The sequence below is a fragment of the Coregonus lavaretus genome (genome assembly GCF_964263955.1).
Source record: "Coregonus lavaretus genome assembly, contig: SUPER_35_unloc_2, whole genome shotgun sequence".
NCBI classification, from domain to species: Eukaryota; Metazoa; Chordata; class Actinopteri; order Salmoniformes; family Salmonidae; genus Coregonus; species Coregonus lavaretus.
The window spans coordinates 522088-539519 of record NW_028167180.1 but is presented as its reverse complement, the minus strand read 5'-3'; the positions used below and the strand labels follow the sequence as shown (position 1 = coordinate 539519).

The 17432-nt window shown below is 45.3% G+C and overlaps 2 protein-coding genes across 2 annotated transcripts in view; one reads left to right on the top strand and one right to left on the bottom strand.

Moving 5' to 3' along the window:
• Positions 1-17432, top strand: part of LOC311110201 (uncharacterized protein) — a gene marked incomplete at both ends in the record, with an annotated part of 397005 nt that overhangs the window by 101022 nt on the left and 278551 nt on the right. The window contains one exon of the mRNA XM_084188747.1: positions 17237-17337. Within this exon, the coding sequence (XP_084044873.1) occupies positions 17237-17337 (101 nt within the window). The remainder of the gene's footprint in view (positions 1-17236; positions 17338-17432) is intronic.
• LOC311110182 (uncharacterized protein) lies at positions 5918-16239 on the bottom strand (the record flags this gene model as incomplete). Its single annotated transcript, XM_084188735.1, has 6 exons — positions 5918-6135; positions 6440-6540; positions 7964-8088; positions 8227-8418; positions 8505-8603; positions 16152-16239. 6 exons carry the CDS (start codon positions 16237-16239, stop codon positions 5991-5993), a joined length of 750 nt encoding a protein of 249 aa, XP_084044861.1. The 3' UTR covers positions 5918-5990.

Here is a 17432-nt window from a genome sequence, read left to right as displayed (position 1 = left end):
CTTCTCGGGGTTGAGCTGGACTCCTCTCTCGCGGGACCTTTGCAGCATCGCGTTGAGGTTTCTGTCGTGTTCCTCTTTGGTTCGACCATAGACAAGGATGTCGTCAACAATTGCCACGACTCCGTCGAGGCCTTCGTACACCTCGTCGATCTTTCGCTGAAACTCGTCTTGGGCTGAGATAATCCCAAAAGGCAGGCGACGGAACCTGTAGCGTCCAAACGGTGTGTTGAACGTTGTGAGCTTAGATGACTCTTCTGTGAGCTTGATAGCCCAGTAGCCTGATCTGGCGTCCATGACACTGAAGTAGCGTGCGCCCGCTAGCTTGTGTGTGATGCCATCTAGCGTCGGTAAGGGGTAATGGGGGCGTTTGATAGCCTTGTTCAAGTCTCTTGGGTCGAGACATACTCTGAGCTTGCCTGTGCGTGGTTTCTCCACCACCACTAACGCGTTGACCCAATCCGTCGGTTCTGTAACCTTGGTGACGATGTCAGATTGCTCCATGCTCTCCAACTCTTTCTTCAGACGGGCGCGGAGAGCAAGTGGAATCTTTCTCGGTGGGTAGACCACAGGGGTTGCGTCTGGGTCAAGGTGAATGGTACATTCTCCTGGGAATAGTCCTATTCCTGTAAAAACATCAGCAAACTCCTCCATGACATTCTCTATCTCTACTGGTGCTGTCACTGATAAAACTAGCTTGATAAGGTCCATGTCTAAACATGCTTTAAGACCTAGCACTGCAGGTGCTCGAGTGTCAACAACGTAAAAGTCCAACATCATGTCCCTTTCCTTGTATTTGCATTTGAGAGTGCATGTGCCTTTTACTGGGAGCTGTTCACCACCATAACTAGTCAGTCTGCGCGTGGTGGGCTGTAGCTCACACTCAGATGTCAAGCTTCTGTACTTACTCAGAGGAATAATGTTTACTTGTGCACCAGTGTCTAGTTTGAATTTTAGCTCTGTGCCTTGTCTTCCTATCTCAATGTCAGCAAAGGCTTGCTCTGTCTCTGATATCTGACTTTTCTGTGTCACTGAATCAATAAACAGTTTATCAGCATTTGACTCTTTGATTGACATTTCATCTTCACTCACTGTATGTACTGTTTTTCCACGGTAAACTCTGCACACTTTTGCAAAGTGATTCCATTTTCCACATTTAGTACACTGTTTGCCTTTAGCTGGGCAATTCCCCTGTTCGCCATGCACTTTGTATCCACAATATCCACATGTTTTGGGGCGTTTGGAGTCTGTGTCGCTCTGTTTTGGAGTTCTGTCTGTCTCCGTTCTGAAACATGCTCTCTGGGCACTGGAGGTGTGCTTTGATGTCTGCCTGACTGCGTGCACTGCTTGTTCACGTGATGCGCTCGTGCTGCCGCCTGAAATGGTTTTCATCTGAACCTGTGCTAGCTCGTGAGATCTGGCTATGTCGATAGCTTTGTCCAGCGTTAACTCTGATCCAACATTCAAAAGTTTCTCTCTCACTCGCGGTGATTGTATTCCAAATACAATACGGTCCCTGACCATCTCATCCTTGTTTGCATAATCACAGTCTTTCACAAGCAGACGCAGCTCAGTGACAAACTGTTCAAACGATTCACTAGCGCCTTGTACTTTCTCATGGAATTTGTACCTAGCGAAAATTGTATTGGTCTTTGGCAAAACATATGCTTCAAAACGATCGTAGTATGTTTTCAGTACCTTTGATTCAGCCTCGGTAAGTGTCCATGTGTTGTAAATGTCTCTCCCTTTTTCACCGATCCAGAGGAGCAGGTAGCTGCACTTTCCCTCTTCTCCTCTTTCCTTCAGAGGACCCGTGAACATCAGCTCCACATGCTGTTTGAACTTACGCCATGCATCGGGTAGATTTGTAGACCCCCAATCCATTCGAGGTGAAGGAACTCCAGCAAAATCCATCTTTTAGTCCTTTTACTCTGACACCATGTCTTGTTTTGTACGCTTTGTACAAAATAATAAAATGCAGGACGACAGGATATTTATAAACGTAGCTCTTTATTAACTAGCTATAACTTGCATGTCCATGTGTCTCTGGCCATGATCATCTTAGAATGACCTCACCACCTGGGTGGTCTTAACCAATCATTGCACAGTATGATGCATCCAATTACAATTCAGTATGGTGACACATATGAATATTACAGTTACCAGTAGCTACACGCTAGCTAGCTAGCTAGCTAGCTTTGTTGGTCCAAGTAGTGGGTAGGCTAGCCTCGTGCTTCGCCGGAGTCCGCCGAATACAGTCCTTACCTACAATAATTACCTACAATAACCTTCAATAACTACCTGAGTAAGCTACCTATAATACCAAACTACAATACCTACCTACAATCTAAATACATGGTTTAAGCTTAACTCAACACCATATAAGAAGCCAAGCTTACCTTTCATAACGCAGCAACGATTAAACGTTGGGTAGCTAGCACAAAGATATTGTATTTAGCTACCACAGTACAGCCTGCTGGTAGAGTTGGCTGGCTAGCAATGGCTACTGTGTTGACTTTGTTTGAAAAACGGCGTCGCTGCGAACGAATGTAGCTGGCTAAAAGGATATTGTTTTTAGTTGCAACCGTTGCTAATAGCAACTCGCCAGCTAATCCAGGAGGTGAGTTAGCTAGCTAGCTTCGTGCTACATCCGGCACCGCCGAATACAAAAGTAACCTACAATAACTACACAACAGCTACCCACAACAGCCCACGATGCCTACCTATACTACTTAATAATATACAGCCCACGATGCCTACCTATAGTACCTAACTACAATCTAAATACATAGTTTAAGCCTTACTCGACAAAGCCCAAGCTATATATAAAGCCAAACTGGTAGACTGCAATCAGTAGCCGAAATTAAGTACAGCAGCTACCAACCACCTAACGTTAATGATAATGAGGTTAGAAAAACAGCTGAAGGTGGCAGCTAGCTGGCTCAATTACAGGTACTCTTAAGCGTGAAATAACATTGGAAACAGCTAAACCACAGTTGCTAAAAGTTACCGGTAGCTACCCGCTAGCTAGCTAGCTAGCTTTGTTGGTCCAAGTAGTGGGTAGGCTAGCCTCGTGCTTCGCCGGGGTCCGCCGAATACAGTCCTTACCTACAATAATTACCTACAATAACCTACAATAACTACCTGAGTAAACTACCTATACTACCTAACTACAATACCTACCTACAATCTAAATACATGGTTTAAGCTTTACTCAACACCATATAAAGAAGCCAAGCTTACCTCCTGCTAGAAAACTAGAAAACACAACCTCTCCCGTCAGCAACTCCAGCAAAAAATATGTTAAACATCTATCGAAGAGATGTGACATCTGGCAGGCAACTTCAATGTAGTCAGCCTGGAACGTGGCCAACCTCATGAGTGGGGTTGGAAGAGAGATGAGGAGTGACTCAGTTACCAAGAAGCTTTCAGCAGCCATCATGTTGACTAGCAGAGACAACAGAGGCCATAGGGTGGCAGTGAACCGTCATAACAACCTACTGACTAAACTGGTGTTTTGACATTAACTGTTGCTTTGACACAAATACAAAACACAATATATCTAAGAGATGGAAAATACAATGAATATCTTATACAGTAATGATGACACCTGCATATTTACATCTGGGAAACTGAATGACATTTATCTTTGTCAGGTTGTTTGTGTTGTGGTTTGCACCAAACTCAGCCTGATGATGACTGTGTCACACCTTCAAGAGGGCCTCAAACTTTACTGTGGGTTCTGAGGGGGAAAATATCACCAAAAAATGTATATAAAATATATACATGTTAGTGGGAAAGAGATAAACAGTAGTCAGAAGTCACCCTGATGATTGACTGATGACTGGCATCATTCCACATTTGATCAAATTTACAATATTTTACAAAATATTTAAATGGAAAATTAAGATGTGGTAGTATATTCTATTGTGTGTACTTTAGTGTTTGTGGTTTGAAGGAAACACTGCTGTATGTGCACAGATAACTAACCCAAACCCATCTACCAAGACTGTATTTGTACACAGATAAGTAATGTAAACCCACCTACGTAGGCTGTATTTGAAAACAGATAACTAACCCAAACCCATCTACCTAGACTGTATTCGAACACAGATAACTAACCCAAACCTATCTACCTAGACTGTATTAGAACACAGATAACCAACCCAAACCCATCCACCTAGACTGTATTAGAACACAGATAACTAACCCAAACCCATCTACCTAGACTGTATTAGAACACAGATAACTAACCCAAACCTATCTACCTAGACTGTATTAGAACACAGATAACCAACCCAAACCTATCTACCTAGACTGTATTAGAACACAGATAACTAACCCAAACCCATCTACCTAGACTGTATTAGAACACAGATAACCAACCCAATAGAGTGAGATTCTACATCTGTAGGAAGGGTCTGTTCTTTGAGCTATCAGGCTAAGAGTCCTGCTGTGTGTCTGTGTGTGTGTGTGTTACCTGAGTACTGGTCTCCTGGTCCATTATTAGGAGCAGTGTCTGCTGTCTCTTCTCTCTTGGTGCTGGTCTCACCGTCTCTCAGGGTGTCTGCACTGATGTAGATATCCACAATCCTCTCCTCCATCTCATCTCTGTCAAACTTGACCTTCTTGTTCATATCTGGATCGGCATAGATTAACTTTGATATCTTTAACAATGCCTGGGTCTTTCTTTCTATGTAGGTCTACTATATGTTAAGTCTCTGCTTCCAGTGATATCTCTGTCTCTGAGTCATCTGTGTGAATCTGTCAGTGTGACTGATGTAGGTGTTAACTCTAGGGAAGTATCAACAAAATGACACGGGTAGTTGTGGCTATGCTAATACAAAAAATAGAACAAGTTTGCATACTTGTGTACGTACTTGTGTGCATGTGTGTGTGTGAGAGATTGTTACAGTGCTTATTGTTAAACCATTTTCTGTGGCACAATATAAATCATTCCATGTCTCTACATGGTCATCTTGTCCAGAGTATATCTCAACATAGTCCTCCTGCCCAGGGAATGGGACTTGCTATTTGTGGTGATGGACAGGACACTATCATACCAGGAAGATATAGATAATAGAGGGGAAGTGGAGAACAAAGTCTAGCTGTTAACATATATTAAATATCATATGTAACAGCCCCAAGATAATTCAGGGAGTTTCCAGAATTCCCCCTTCCTTTCACATTTCTGCTGATTTGGACCCTCTGTTTACTCCCAAATATACATCAACATGTTCAGGAGATCCAGGACTACAAACATGGGTCATTATAATGTCCATACAATAGATGTGACACTACAAACTGCTCCAAGTGGATATTGAGGGTTGGTAGGCTTAACCAGTGAGGATGAGATGACAACAGAAACCACCAGGGCTCTCCTCTCACTTGATGAACCTGATTGGTGGAGGAGTTTTTGAGTGACAGCTGGTTGAACCATTTCACTTCCCTCTTTTGGGACCCATATAGGGGAACAACAGTCAAATATGAGCATTTTATATTGTGCTTATATGTAACTTGATAACAAAGACTGACTGTCAAAGATGATTAAGTAACATCCTTTGATACCCTTTGATATCTCTACTACACTCCTATACAGTGTATGTAATGGTGGTTTGGTAGGGTTGAGAATGTTTGCACCAGACGTAAATGGGAGCATATAAATATATGTAGCAAGTAAGAAGAATGTATTTGAATTGTAATTGATTAAATGCACTGCATGTAGAGTGTGCAAAAAGTCAAATGCACTAACTTCATGTTGTATCTGATGATGTGTGAAACATAACTACTGGTACACAGGAAGCAACAAACAGGAAATAAGAAGGACATTTATTAATATGCTACTGCAAACAAATAATAAGTGTGTTCGTAGGTTTGAGACAGAGCGAGAGAGAGAGAGAGAGAGAGAGAGAGAGAGAGAGAGAGAGAGAGAAGGAGGAAGTTATTTGCACTGTAGGCTACTGTACATGTTACAGTATGTTGTCATGTTGATGTTAAACCACTTTTTCACAAATCCAGTTGAGTTTGCTGTCACATGACATGTCATTCCATGCCTTTAGAGGACTCTGATCTGTGTGTATCTCAGCACAGTCCTCCCCAGTAGGACCTGTATTATCAGGCTGTTTGACATACCAATACCTACAGGGTTAAAAACAGTCAGATATCATGGTTAATACCAGTACCTACAGGGTTAAAAACTATCAGATATCATGGTTAATACCAGTAAATGCAGGGTTAAAAACAGTCAGATATCATGGTTAATACCAGTACCTACAGGGTTAAAAACCATCAGATATCACAGTTAGAACATCACAATCCTAAATAATATACAGAAATGCTTCATCTTAAAGTTAACTTTGTTTACTGCTATCATCAATGACAGTAACCTGTATAGAAAAAGGTTGAATGGAGCTTTATTCACAGATTAGTTATCATCTCTCACCCTGTGGACAGTGATGTGCCGTCCACCCATTTCCAGGTCCCCTCCTGAACAGAGTCAGTCAGACCAATCCAGACTCTCTTCTTGAGGTTGTACAGAAATGTCTGTTGTCGAGAAACATAAATATATATACACTACCAGCCAAAAGTTTTAGAACACCTACTCATTCAAGGCTTTTTCTTAATTTGTACTATTTTTTTACATTGTAGAATAATAGTGAAGACATCAGAACTATGAAATAACACATATGGAATCATGTAGTAACCAAAAAGTGTTAAACAAATCAAAATATATTTTATATTTGAGATTCTTCAAATAGCCACCCTTTGCCTTGATGACAGCTTTGCACACTCTTGGCATTCTCTCAAACAGCTTCATGAGGTAGTCACCTGGAATGCATTTAAATTAACGGTTGTGCCTTGTTAAAAGTTAATTTGTGGAATTTATTTCCTTTTTAATGTGTTTGAGCCAGTCAATTGTGTTGTGACAAGGTAGGGGGGTGTACAAAAGATAGCCCTATTTGGTAAAAGACAAAGTCCATATTGTGGCAAGCACAGCTCAAATAAGCAAAGAGAAATGACACTCCATCATTACTTTAAGCCATGGTCAGTAAAAATGGAAAATGTCAAGAACTTTGAAAGTTTCTTCAAGTGCAATCACAAAAACCATCAAGCGTTACGATGAAACTGGCTCTCATGAGGACTGCCACAGGAAAGGAAGACCCAGATTTACCTCTTCTGTAGAGGATAAGTTCATTAGAGTTACCAGCCCAAATTAATGCTTCACATAGTTCAAGTCACAGACACATCTCAACATCAACTGTTCAGAGGGGACTGTGTGAATCAGGCCTTCATGGTCGAATTACTGCAAAGAAACCACTGCTAAAGTACAACAATAAGAAGAAGAGATCCGCTTGGGCCAAGAAACATGAGTAATGGACATTAGACCGGTGGAAATGTGTCCTTTGGTCTGGAGTCCAATTTGGTCTTTGTGAGACGTGATGTGGGTGAACGGATGATATCCGCATGTGTTGTTCCCACCGTAAAGCATGGAGGAGGAGGTGTTATGGTGTGTGGGGTGCTTTTCTGGTGACACTGTCTGTGATTTATTTAGAATTCAAGGCACACTTAACCAGCATGGCTACCACAGCATTCTGCAGCGATATGCCATCCCATCTTGTTTGGGCTTAGTGGGACCATCATTTGTTTATCAACAGGACAATGAACCAACACACCTCCAGGCTGTGTAAGGGCTATTTTACCAAGAAGGAGAGTGATGGAGTGCTGAATAAAAGACCTGGCCTCCACAATCCCCCGACCTCAACCCAATTGAGATGGTTTGGGTTGAGTCGGACCGCAGAGTGAAGGAAAAGTAGCCAACAAGTGCTCAGCATATGTGGGAAGTCATTCAAGACTGTTGGAAAAACATTCCAGGTGAAGCTGACCTCTCTCTCTCTCTCTCTCTCTCTCTCTCTCTCTCTCTCTCTCTCTCTCTCTCTCTCTCTCTCTCTCTCTCTCTCTTTCTCACCTGTTCCTTATCGCTGTTTATGATCACCAGGTCTGCTCCTCTCTCCAGACAGTCCTCTCTGCTCTCCTTCCAGGTGTTAGTCTTGGTAGACAGGAAGTACCAACTGGATTCAAACTTCTGCCAGCCTTCAGGACAGGTTTGTTATACAAGATCAAAAACATGAATTTCCTTCAACTTATCAAACTAAACAGTTAATGAAAGAATACAGACACACTGTAAAGTGTGTGGGATTAATGATAATGTATGATTGTAGGTTTACTCACTGAGATTGGTAAGCCTCCTGTTAAGAATCTCTAACTCAGTCTGTAGCTGGTCTCTCTCTTTAGTCAGGGTGTTGTAACTGGTCTGTAGCTGGTCTCTCTCATTAGTCAGGTTGTTGTAGCTGGTCAGTAGCTGGTCTCTCTCTGCAGATGAGTTGGTCTTATATGCTAAGAAGCTCTTAGAGACCCCATCATCTGTCACAACAACAACAAAGTTTATCATTAAACGAGATAATCACAGAACTGCTGGTGAATTGTAACTTTTATAACTTCAGACTTACAGTGGACATACAGGCCTATGATCCCAGCCAGTAGAACACACAGCAGACCCAGACACACTGCAGCAACTCTGGAGGATCCCTTCCCTGAGCTATCAGGCTCTGTGGACACAGATACTGTACATAGCATCATCAATGAGACACAATCGAACATGGACCATATAGCGCAGGGATCATCAACTAGATTCAGCCGCAGGCAGATTTTTGTGTTTTGCGAATGGTCAGGGGGCCGGAACATAATTGCAAATAATTAGCAGACTGCAAATTCACTGCAAGAAGCCCAAATAGATGTGAAATTGGACTAAAACGTAATAATTTCAAACCTTGTGTCAAGTCTTCCTCTGAAGCTGCCTCCCCTCCTTGTTCGGCCAGGCTTCGGCGGTTGTCGTCACCGGCCTTCTAGCCACTGCCCCTCCATATCTCGTCATTCCATTTGTCTTGTCTTGTCAATTACACACATTAGAATGTGTTTCAGTGTTCCCTCTTCCCCCTTGTCCTTGTGGGTGATTGTTTCATGTGAGATGAGTGTAGCTCGGTGGAGCTACCTGTTCTTTTCTATTGCCAGGGTATATTTTCCCCGTGTGCTGTTTTTAGCACTGGACTGTTGCCGCTATTCTGCGTAACTGTGTACTACGGAATAAACTCTGTATTCTGTGATTTACCCTCCAGCGCCTGACTCCTTCAAATCACATTCTCAAACAATCTCCCACCGGCTATGGAGTAAGCAGGAGAGGAGCGCATGTCTGGAGTCGTGACACGGGTCCAGGAGCATTCAACGATGCTAGCCAGCTTGGGAGAAGCGATGGATCGGGTTCTTCAGGTCATCCAACGCCTGGAGAGTACGCCGATCTGTCAAGACCAGCTGGGCGACCGGATCCAGCCACCAACACTCCAGCACCTAGAGGGATCCATATATCCCGACCACGGGAGTTTGACGGGACAGCTGCTCTCTGCCAGGGATTCCTCCTCCAACTCGAGCTTAATTATTCCTGCATCAGCCCGGCCCCATCGGAGCGGGAGAAGGTGTCTGCAATCGTCTCCTGCCTCTCGGGGAAAGCTCTGGAGTGGGCCAACGTGGTCTGGAACGAAGGAGGAGCCACGTTGGACAACTACGGGGAGTTCGCTCGCCTCCTTTGGACTGTCTTCGATCACCCGCCCGAGGGTCGAGAGGCGGGCGAGCGGCTGGTCCACTTGAGGCAGGGGATGAGGACTGCGCAAGACTTTGCCTTGGAGTTCCGGACTCTAGCAGCTGGGTCCGGGTGGAACGAGCGGGCCCTTCATTGAACACTTCCGGTGCCATCTGCAGGAGGACGTCCAAAGGGAGCTAGCCTGCCGGGACACCATGTTGTCCTTCACGCACCTGGTGGACATGGCCATCCGTTGGACAACCTGCTGGCGGCAAGAGGACGTCCTGAGGGAGGTCTGCCCGTTCCAACCCTGCCCAACTCGGATCCCGAGCTGATGGAGCTGGGTGGAGCGTTGATCAGAAAGAGCGGAGGACAACAGCGCCAGGGTCACTCTGGTGGCACGAAGGGACATTACACCGCACAACGTCGTCAGCGTTCTTTTGGGTCTGGAAACGGCAGGCATGGCACTCTCGCATCACCCCTGGTATCGAACACCCACATTCGTTCAGAGTCCTCTGTTGCGCACTGTACCCTACCCATCTACTTTCCTGATCACATGGCAGTTCCCCAGTGTAAGGTGCAAGTCGATTCAGGCGCAGCTGGGAACTTTATGGACAGGCATTCTCACACAGTCTAGGCATTTCATTGGTTCCCCTATCCATTCCACTCCACATCAGAGCACTTGATAGTCGACTATTAGGGTCAGGGTTTAATAGGGAAGTTAAAGCACCAGTCACCATGATTACCCATGAGACTCATTGCGAGCAAGTCACTTTTTTTTATTATTGAGTCTCCTGCTTTCCCTGTGGTGTTAGGTATCCCTTGGTTAGCACTCCACAACCCCACCTTCTCATGGCCGCAGAGGGTTCTCACGGGGTGGTCGCGAGAGTGTCAGGGTAGGTGTCTAGGTGTTTCCATTGGTCCAACCACAGTGGAAAGTCCAGACAGTACCTCCACCATGCGCATTCCCCCCCGAATACCTCGATTTGGCGCACGCATTTTCTAAAACGCAGGCCACAATGTTCTCACCTCATCGGGCGGGGGATTGCGCGATAAACCTCCGGGTAGACGCTGTGCCTCCCAGGAGTCATGTGTATTCCCTGTCACAGGCTGAAACGGAGGCTATGGAAACATACGTCACCGAGTCCCTGTTCCAGGGGTATATACGTCCCTCTACTTCACCCGCCTCATCGAGTTTCTTCTTTGTGAAGAAGAAAGATGGCGGTCTGCGCCCTTGCATTGATTATCGACCACTGAATAAGGAGACGATACGATTTAGTTATCCTCTCCCCCTCATTCCTTCAGTGATCGAGTCAATGCATGGGGCGTGCTTTTTCACCAAATTAGATCTCAGGAGTGCGTACAACCTGGTGCGTGTTCGAGAGGGAGATGATTGGAAGACAGCATTCTGCACAACCACGGGGCATTGTGAATATCTGGTGATGCCCTACGGTTTGATGAATGCTCCATCCGTCTTCCAGTCCTTTGTGAACGAGGTGTTTCGGGACATGCTTGGTCGCGGTGTAGTGGTCTACATCGATTATATTCTGGTGTATTCCGCTGCGCGGGCTGAGCATGTGTCCCTGGTTCGCAAAGTGCTGGCCCGACTGTTGGAAAATTACCTTTATGCTAAGGCAGAAAAGTGTCTGTTTTTCCAGCAGTCTGTCTCCTTCCTCGGATACCGCATTACCACCTCAGGTGTGGAGATGGAGGGAGATTGCATTTCAGCCGTGCGCAATTGGCCGACTCCAACCACGGTTAAGGAGGTGCAGCGCTTTCTGGGCTTCGCCAACTACTATCGGAGGTTTATCCGGGGCTTTGGTAAGGTCGCAGCTCCCATTACCTCACTGTTGAAGGGTGGGCCGTCCCGGCTCCGCTGGTCTGCTGAGGCTGACAGGGCTTTCAGTAACCTGAGGGGTCTGTTGATCTCAGCATCTGTACTGGCCCACCCCGATCCATCACTACCGTTCGTAGTGGAGGTGGATGCATCCGAGGTAGGGATATGTGCTGTCCTGTCTCTACGCTCGGGTACGCCACCCAAGCTCCGCCCCTGTGCCTTCTTCTCTAAGAAGCTCAGCCCGGCGGAGCAGAACTACGACGCTGTTGTCCGAGCCCTGACCATGTGGAGGCATTGGCTCAAAGAGGCGAAACACCCTTTCCTCGTCTGGACGGACCACCGTAACCTGGAGTACATCCGGGCAGCGAGGAGGGTGAATCCTCGCCAGGCCAGGTGGGCCCTATTCTTCACCCGGTTTGATTTCAAACTATCATACATCCCGGGTAAGAAGAACGTGAAGGCAGACGCATTGTCATGGCTGTATGACACAGAGGAGAGGCCCAGAGACAACACCCCCATACTCCCGGCCTCCTGCATTGTGGCGGCGGTAGTATGGGCGATGGACGCGGATATAGAGCAGGCATTACGCACAGAGCCATCTCCACCTCAGTGTCCAGCTGGGCTGCAGTACGTGCCTGCTCTTATCCGTGACCGTTTGATCTACTGGGCACACACGTCACCCTCCTCTGGTTACCCAGGTATCGGTCGTACAGTGCTCTGCCTGACCGGAAAGTACTGGTGGCCAACCTTGGCTAAGGACGTGAGGGTGTATGTCTCCTCCTGCTCGGTGTGCGCCCAGAGTAAGGCACCTAGGCACCTCCCAGCGGGTAAGTTACAACCTTTACCAGTTCCACAATGACCATGGTCACACCTGAGCATTGATTTCCTTACCAATCTTCCCCTCTCCCAAGGTAACACCACCATCCTGGTCGTTGTGGACTGCTTTTCCAAGGCCTGCCGCCTCCTTCCTCTGCCCGGTCTCCCACGGCCCTGCAAACTGCGGAGGCCCTGTTTACACACCTCTTCCGGCACTACGGTGTACCAGAGGATATAGTGTCTGACCTGGGTCCACAGTTCACATACAAGGTCTGGAAGGTGTTCATGGAACATCTAGGGGTCTCGGTCAGCCTGACCTCTTGTTTCCACCCCAAGTCTAATGGGCAAGTGGAACAGGTAAATCAGGATGTGGGTAGGTTCCTGCGATCCTACTGCCAGGACCGGCCGGGGGAGTGGTCGGTGTTCTTGCCATGGGCTGAATATGCCCAGAACTCTCTCCGTCACTCCTCCACTAACCTAACGCCATTCCAATGTATTTTAGGTTACCAACCGGTTCTGGCACTGTGGAACCAGAGCCAGACCGAGGCTCCTGCGGTGGATGACTGGTTTTGGCACACGGAGGAGACGTGGGATGCTGCCCACGTCCACCTCCAACGCGCCGTGCGTCGTCAGAAGGCCAACGCTGACCGCCACCACAGTGAGGCCCGGTCTTCGTACCGGGTGATCGGGTCTGGCTCTCGACCCGGAATCTGCCTCTCCGCCTGCCCTGCCGGAAGCTGAGCCCGTGGTTTGTGGGGCCGTTCAAGGTCCTGAGGAGAATCAACGAGGTTACCTATAGCTAATTATTACTCCCCTCTGATTACCGTATTAACCCCTCGTTTCATGTGTCTCTCCTCAGGCCGGTGGTGGCTGGTCCGCTCCAGGAGTCTGAGGTGCGGGAGGTCCCTCCGCCTCCTCTGGACATCGAGGGGGCCCCGGCGTACTCCGTCCGTTCCATCCTGGATTCAAGGCGTCGGGTGGGGGGCCTTCAGTACGTTGTGGAGTGGGAGGGGTACGGTCTGGAGGAAAGGTTCTGTGTCCCAGTGATGGATATCCACGATCCTTCCCTGTTGCGGGATTCCCACCATTGCCATCAGGCTCGCCCTTCTCCGTGTCCTCCTGGCCGTCCCTGAGGCCGGGGTCGGTGCGCTGCTGGAGCTGCGCGTCAAGTGGGGGGAGGGGGGGGGGGTACTGTCACGACTTCCTCCGAAGCTGCCTCCCCTCCTTGTTCGGGCAGGCTTCGGCGTTCGTCGTCACCGGCCTTCTAGCCACTGCCCCTCCAAATCTCATCATTCCGTTTGTCTTGTCTTGTCAATTACACACACCTGGTTCATATTCCCCTCATTAGTATGTGTTTAAGTGTTCCCTCTGCCCCTTGTCCTTGTGGGTGATTGTTTCATGTGAGTTGAGGGTAGCTCGTGGAGCTACCTGTTCTTTGTATTACCAGGGTATATTTTCCCCGTGTGCCTGTATTTGTTCCAGTGCGCCTGTTTTGCGCACTGGACTGTTGACGCTATCCAGCGTAACTGTGTACTACGGAATAAACTCTGTATTCTGTGATTTACCCTCCTGTGCCTGACTCCTTCAAATCACATTCTCACACCTTGTTTACGTTAGTGTGTGTCTCTCTATTATACTTGGGAATACTTGGGAACAGATTTCCAAAATTAAAATCAATAGGAGCTGATTTCCTGGTGTTTTTAGAGTCTGTTATGTCCCCAAAAAATTAAAATAAAGAAACCTGATATAGTGATTGAAACTAGAATTAGCGCAATGACCTCCATGCCATAAACCTCCAGTCAACTCTAGTTAGCAATGGCTCACAAAACCACCTCTAACTTTCTTCATACTGGATATAAAGTCATACAAATGGTATCCACAAACTCATCTGACTGTGGGGAAGTAGATAAAGGGCATCATTGCCAAAATCCTGAAGTATCCCTTTAATTAAAATGTTCACTTAGTCTCCATTTGATATAAATGAATGACTAAGTCTAAATTTGACTTAAGTGGAAGATAGGATTCGCCCCATATGATCTCAAAGTATGAAGAATCTATTTTGTATGATCTTTAAATGGAGGAAAAATAGCTGCACATTTAAAGTGGTGGTTTCTCACCCCCATCTCTATTTTTGTTGAGGGGGACTTGTGGTTGTTAAAGATACAGCTTCTCACTGCAACAGGAAATATAGTGGCCATTTACAGTTAACTCCTAGCCTTGCTAACGTTAGGCAGACAGCTAATGTTAGTAGAATTCATAACATATCATATGTTTAGCAAATTCATAACATATTGTAAGTTCGTAACATAGCAAATTCGTAACATATCATACAAATTGTAATTCGTAACATATCATACAAAATGGATGATGGTTATCCACACATTGATACATAACATATGAAAGGTAACATATCATACTAAAAAGAGTGTCTTGCTTTACGTACAGAATAAAATGAAATACTTTGAGACCAGATTGGAAATACACAGTGGCGAGTTACATAGGACTTTATGAACATGAAAATAAATGTTTCTGCAGTTAGTATACATCCTACAGAGCCTCGACAATTTCTGAATATTTTAACCTCTAATCTTAATGGAACGACCGTTCATTTAGGAGATGTACTATTTAGAATTGTATGTATCAATTTTCACAAGTATGTCATTTCAAAAGCTTTCCCTTGTGAAGTAAGGTATCTTAATTTGGAAAAGACATTGTATTATGTTTATAAATATTAGGAATCTGTTCGTTACAGTTTATTTTACTCAGTTGACTTTTGAAGCCTTGGGGCATGGGTATCGGCCAACCTCATTACATTAACATCAGGTAAATTGTTTGTGTGGCAGTTGGAAGAATAATAACTATTGGTTTACTCTTCGATGTGTGTGTCTCTGTGACTACAGTGTACTTACCAGTATTCTGAGATTCAGGTTGTTTATCTATGCTCCTGTTCACTGTATCCTGTCCACAGCTCTTCCTGTCAACATTAGCATAAATCTCCTCAGACTGCTCCATACAAAGGCTAATTCTAATTGCCCCCTTAAAATATACTTTGGTACTTTAAGGAGCGGCACACAATACAACGGACAGTATATTCTGTGGTATATCCTCTTAAACAGCTGCTTTAGTTTAACAGTCTGTGTCTGAGAACGTACAGTGTTATAGATTTAGGGAGGAGTTCACACCTTAACCAGTGGTTTGAGCAGACAGCAACCTCCAGGAAGAGACACAACAGTAGATAGACATGCATGAGTGAGTGGGTCCACTGGTGCATGGTGCATTGTGCTGCAATTGGTCACCTACAAGTTGTCCCTTGTACAGTGATGGTTGTGAGTCATGGCTCATTAGCATCTTTTTTTTGTTTTACTTAGCATAAGCCTATGTCAAATCACATGACATGTTTCTAATAAAATAATGAAGAGTCATTTTCCAGAGTACAGTATGTCTACATCCTCTCCTCTAAATCTAAACACAACTATTATTTGTCTTGTTTTTTCTCTCTTCCTCATTCTCTTAATGTTCTTCTTCCTCCTCTATGTCTCTCTGACACTAAGGCTCTAACTCAATTCGTCTTTCCTAGATTACTCTCCTCCTATCTCCTCTCCTCCCATCTCCTCTCCTCCCATCTCCTCTTCTCCTATCTCCTCTCTTCCTGTCTCCTTCCCTCCTATCTCCTCTGGTGGTTAGATACAGTGCTGAATGTTTAAGTGATGATTCCACCTAGCGGTTAAAGTGAGAGATGAACTCACCATAGAGGTGAAATAGTGGTATTACAGACTTGCCTACGGGCTCTTTCTCAATTCATCATTCTCACATCCTCTCTCCCCCCTCCTTCTCAAAACACATTGTAGAATAATATCCTAGTGGTCTCACCGTCTCTCAGGGGGTCGGCACCGACGTAGATATCCACAATCCTCTCCTCCACCTCACCTCTGTCAAACTTGACCTTCTCGGTCAGCATAGATGGCCTCAGACATCTCCAACAACTGTTTGTGTTTTCAGTCTATTCTCAGTTTCTGGTCCTGTCATTGCCCCTGTGTCTGTGCTTTTTCTGCTATGACCTTTCATAAAAATGTACTAAATTCATGTTGACTCTGAAGATGTGTGAAACATAACTACTGGTACACAGGAAACTACAAACGTGTAGACATGCATGAGTGAGTGGGTCCACTGGTGCGTGTATGTGGGTTAGAGAGAGAGAGAGAGAGAGAGAGAGAGAGAGAGAGAGAGAGAGAGAGAGAGAGAGAGAGAGAGAGAGAGAGAGAGAGAGAGAGAGAGAGAGAGAGAGAGAGAGAGAGAGAACTGGCACTTTGGATTTGAAATGATACAATGACTATGAGGTTTAACTGCAGACTGACAGCTTTCAGTTCAAGGTATTTGTGCATTTGTATATCTTTAACTTTCTCACTCATCATTATTCACAATTCATTCAGCACGATCTGTAATCATGGTAGCATCCACATTATTGTAGAAATGTTTAGAAACACATTATATACTTATTTACAATAAAAGTGACTCCAAAATGGCACAATACATTATTTACCATCAATTTCTATTGGGCACAAAATAATCAGAAACACAACCAAAACAAACAGGAAATGCATCCAACGAGTTTGTAGAGTCACAAGCTTGATGTATTCATTGCGTGCTATGAATATGGGACCAAGTACTAAGCTTTGACTGCTTTAATACACATATAAGTGAATTTCTCCCAATACTTATGGTCCCCTGAAATAGAGGATTGTGTACATAAAGTGCTGTAATTTCTAAACGGTTCACCCGATATGTATGAAAATACCCTAAAATGAAAGCTGACAGTCTACACCTTAACCTCATAGTCATTCTATTATTTCAAATTCAAAGTGCTGGAGTACAGCGCCAAAAACTAAACATAAATGTGTCACTGTCCCAATACTTTTGTAACTCACTGTATAAATATGTATCTTTCTCAACAACAGGAGTTTCTCTTCAATCTCAAAAAGGGAGTCTGGATTGGTCTGACTGACTCTGTTAATGAAGGGACCTGGAAATGGGTGGACGGAACAGCACTGACCACCGGGTGAGAGATGAGACCTAATCTGTAAAGAAGGCTCCATTCAAACTTTTTCTATGCAGGTTTTTGTCATTGATGGCAGCAGTCAACAAAGTTAACTT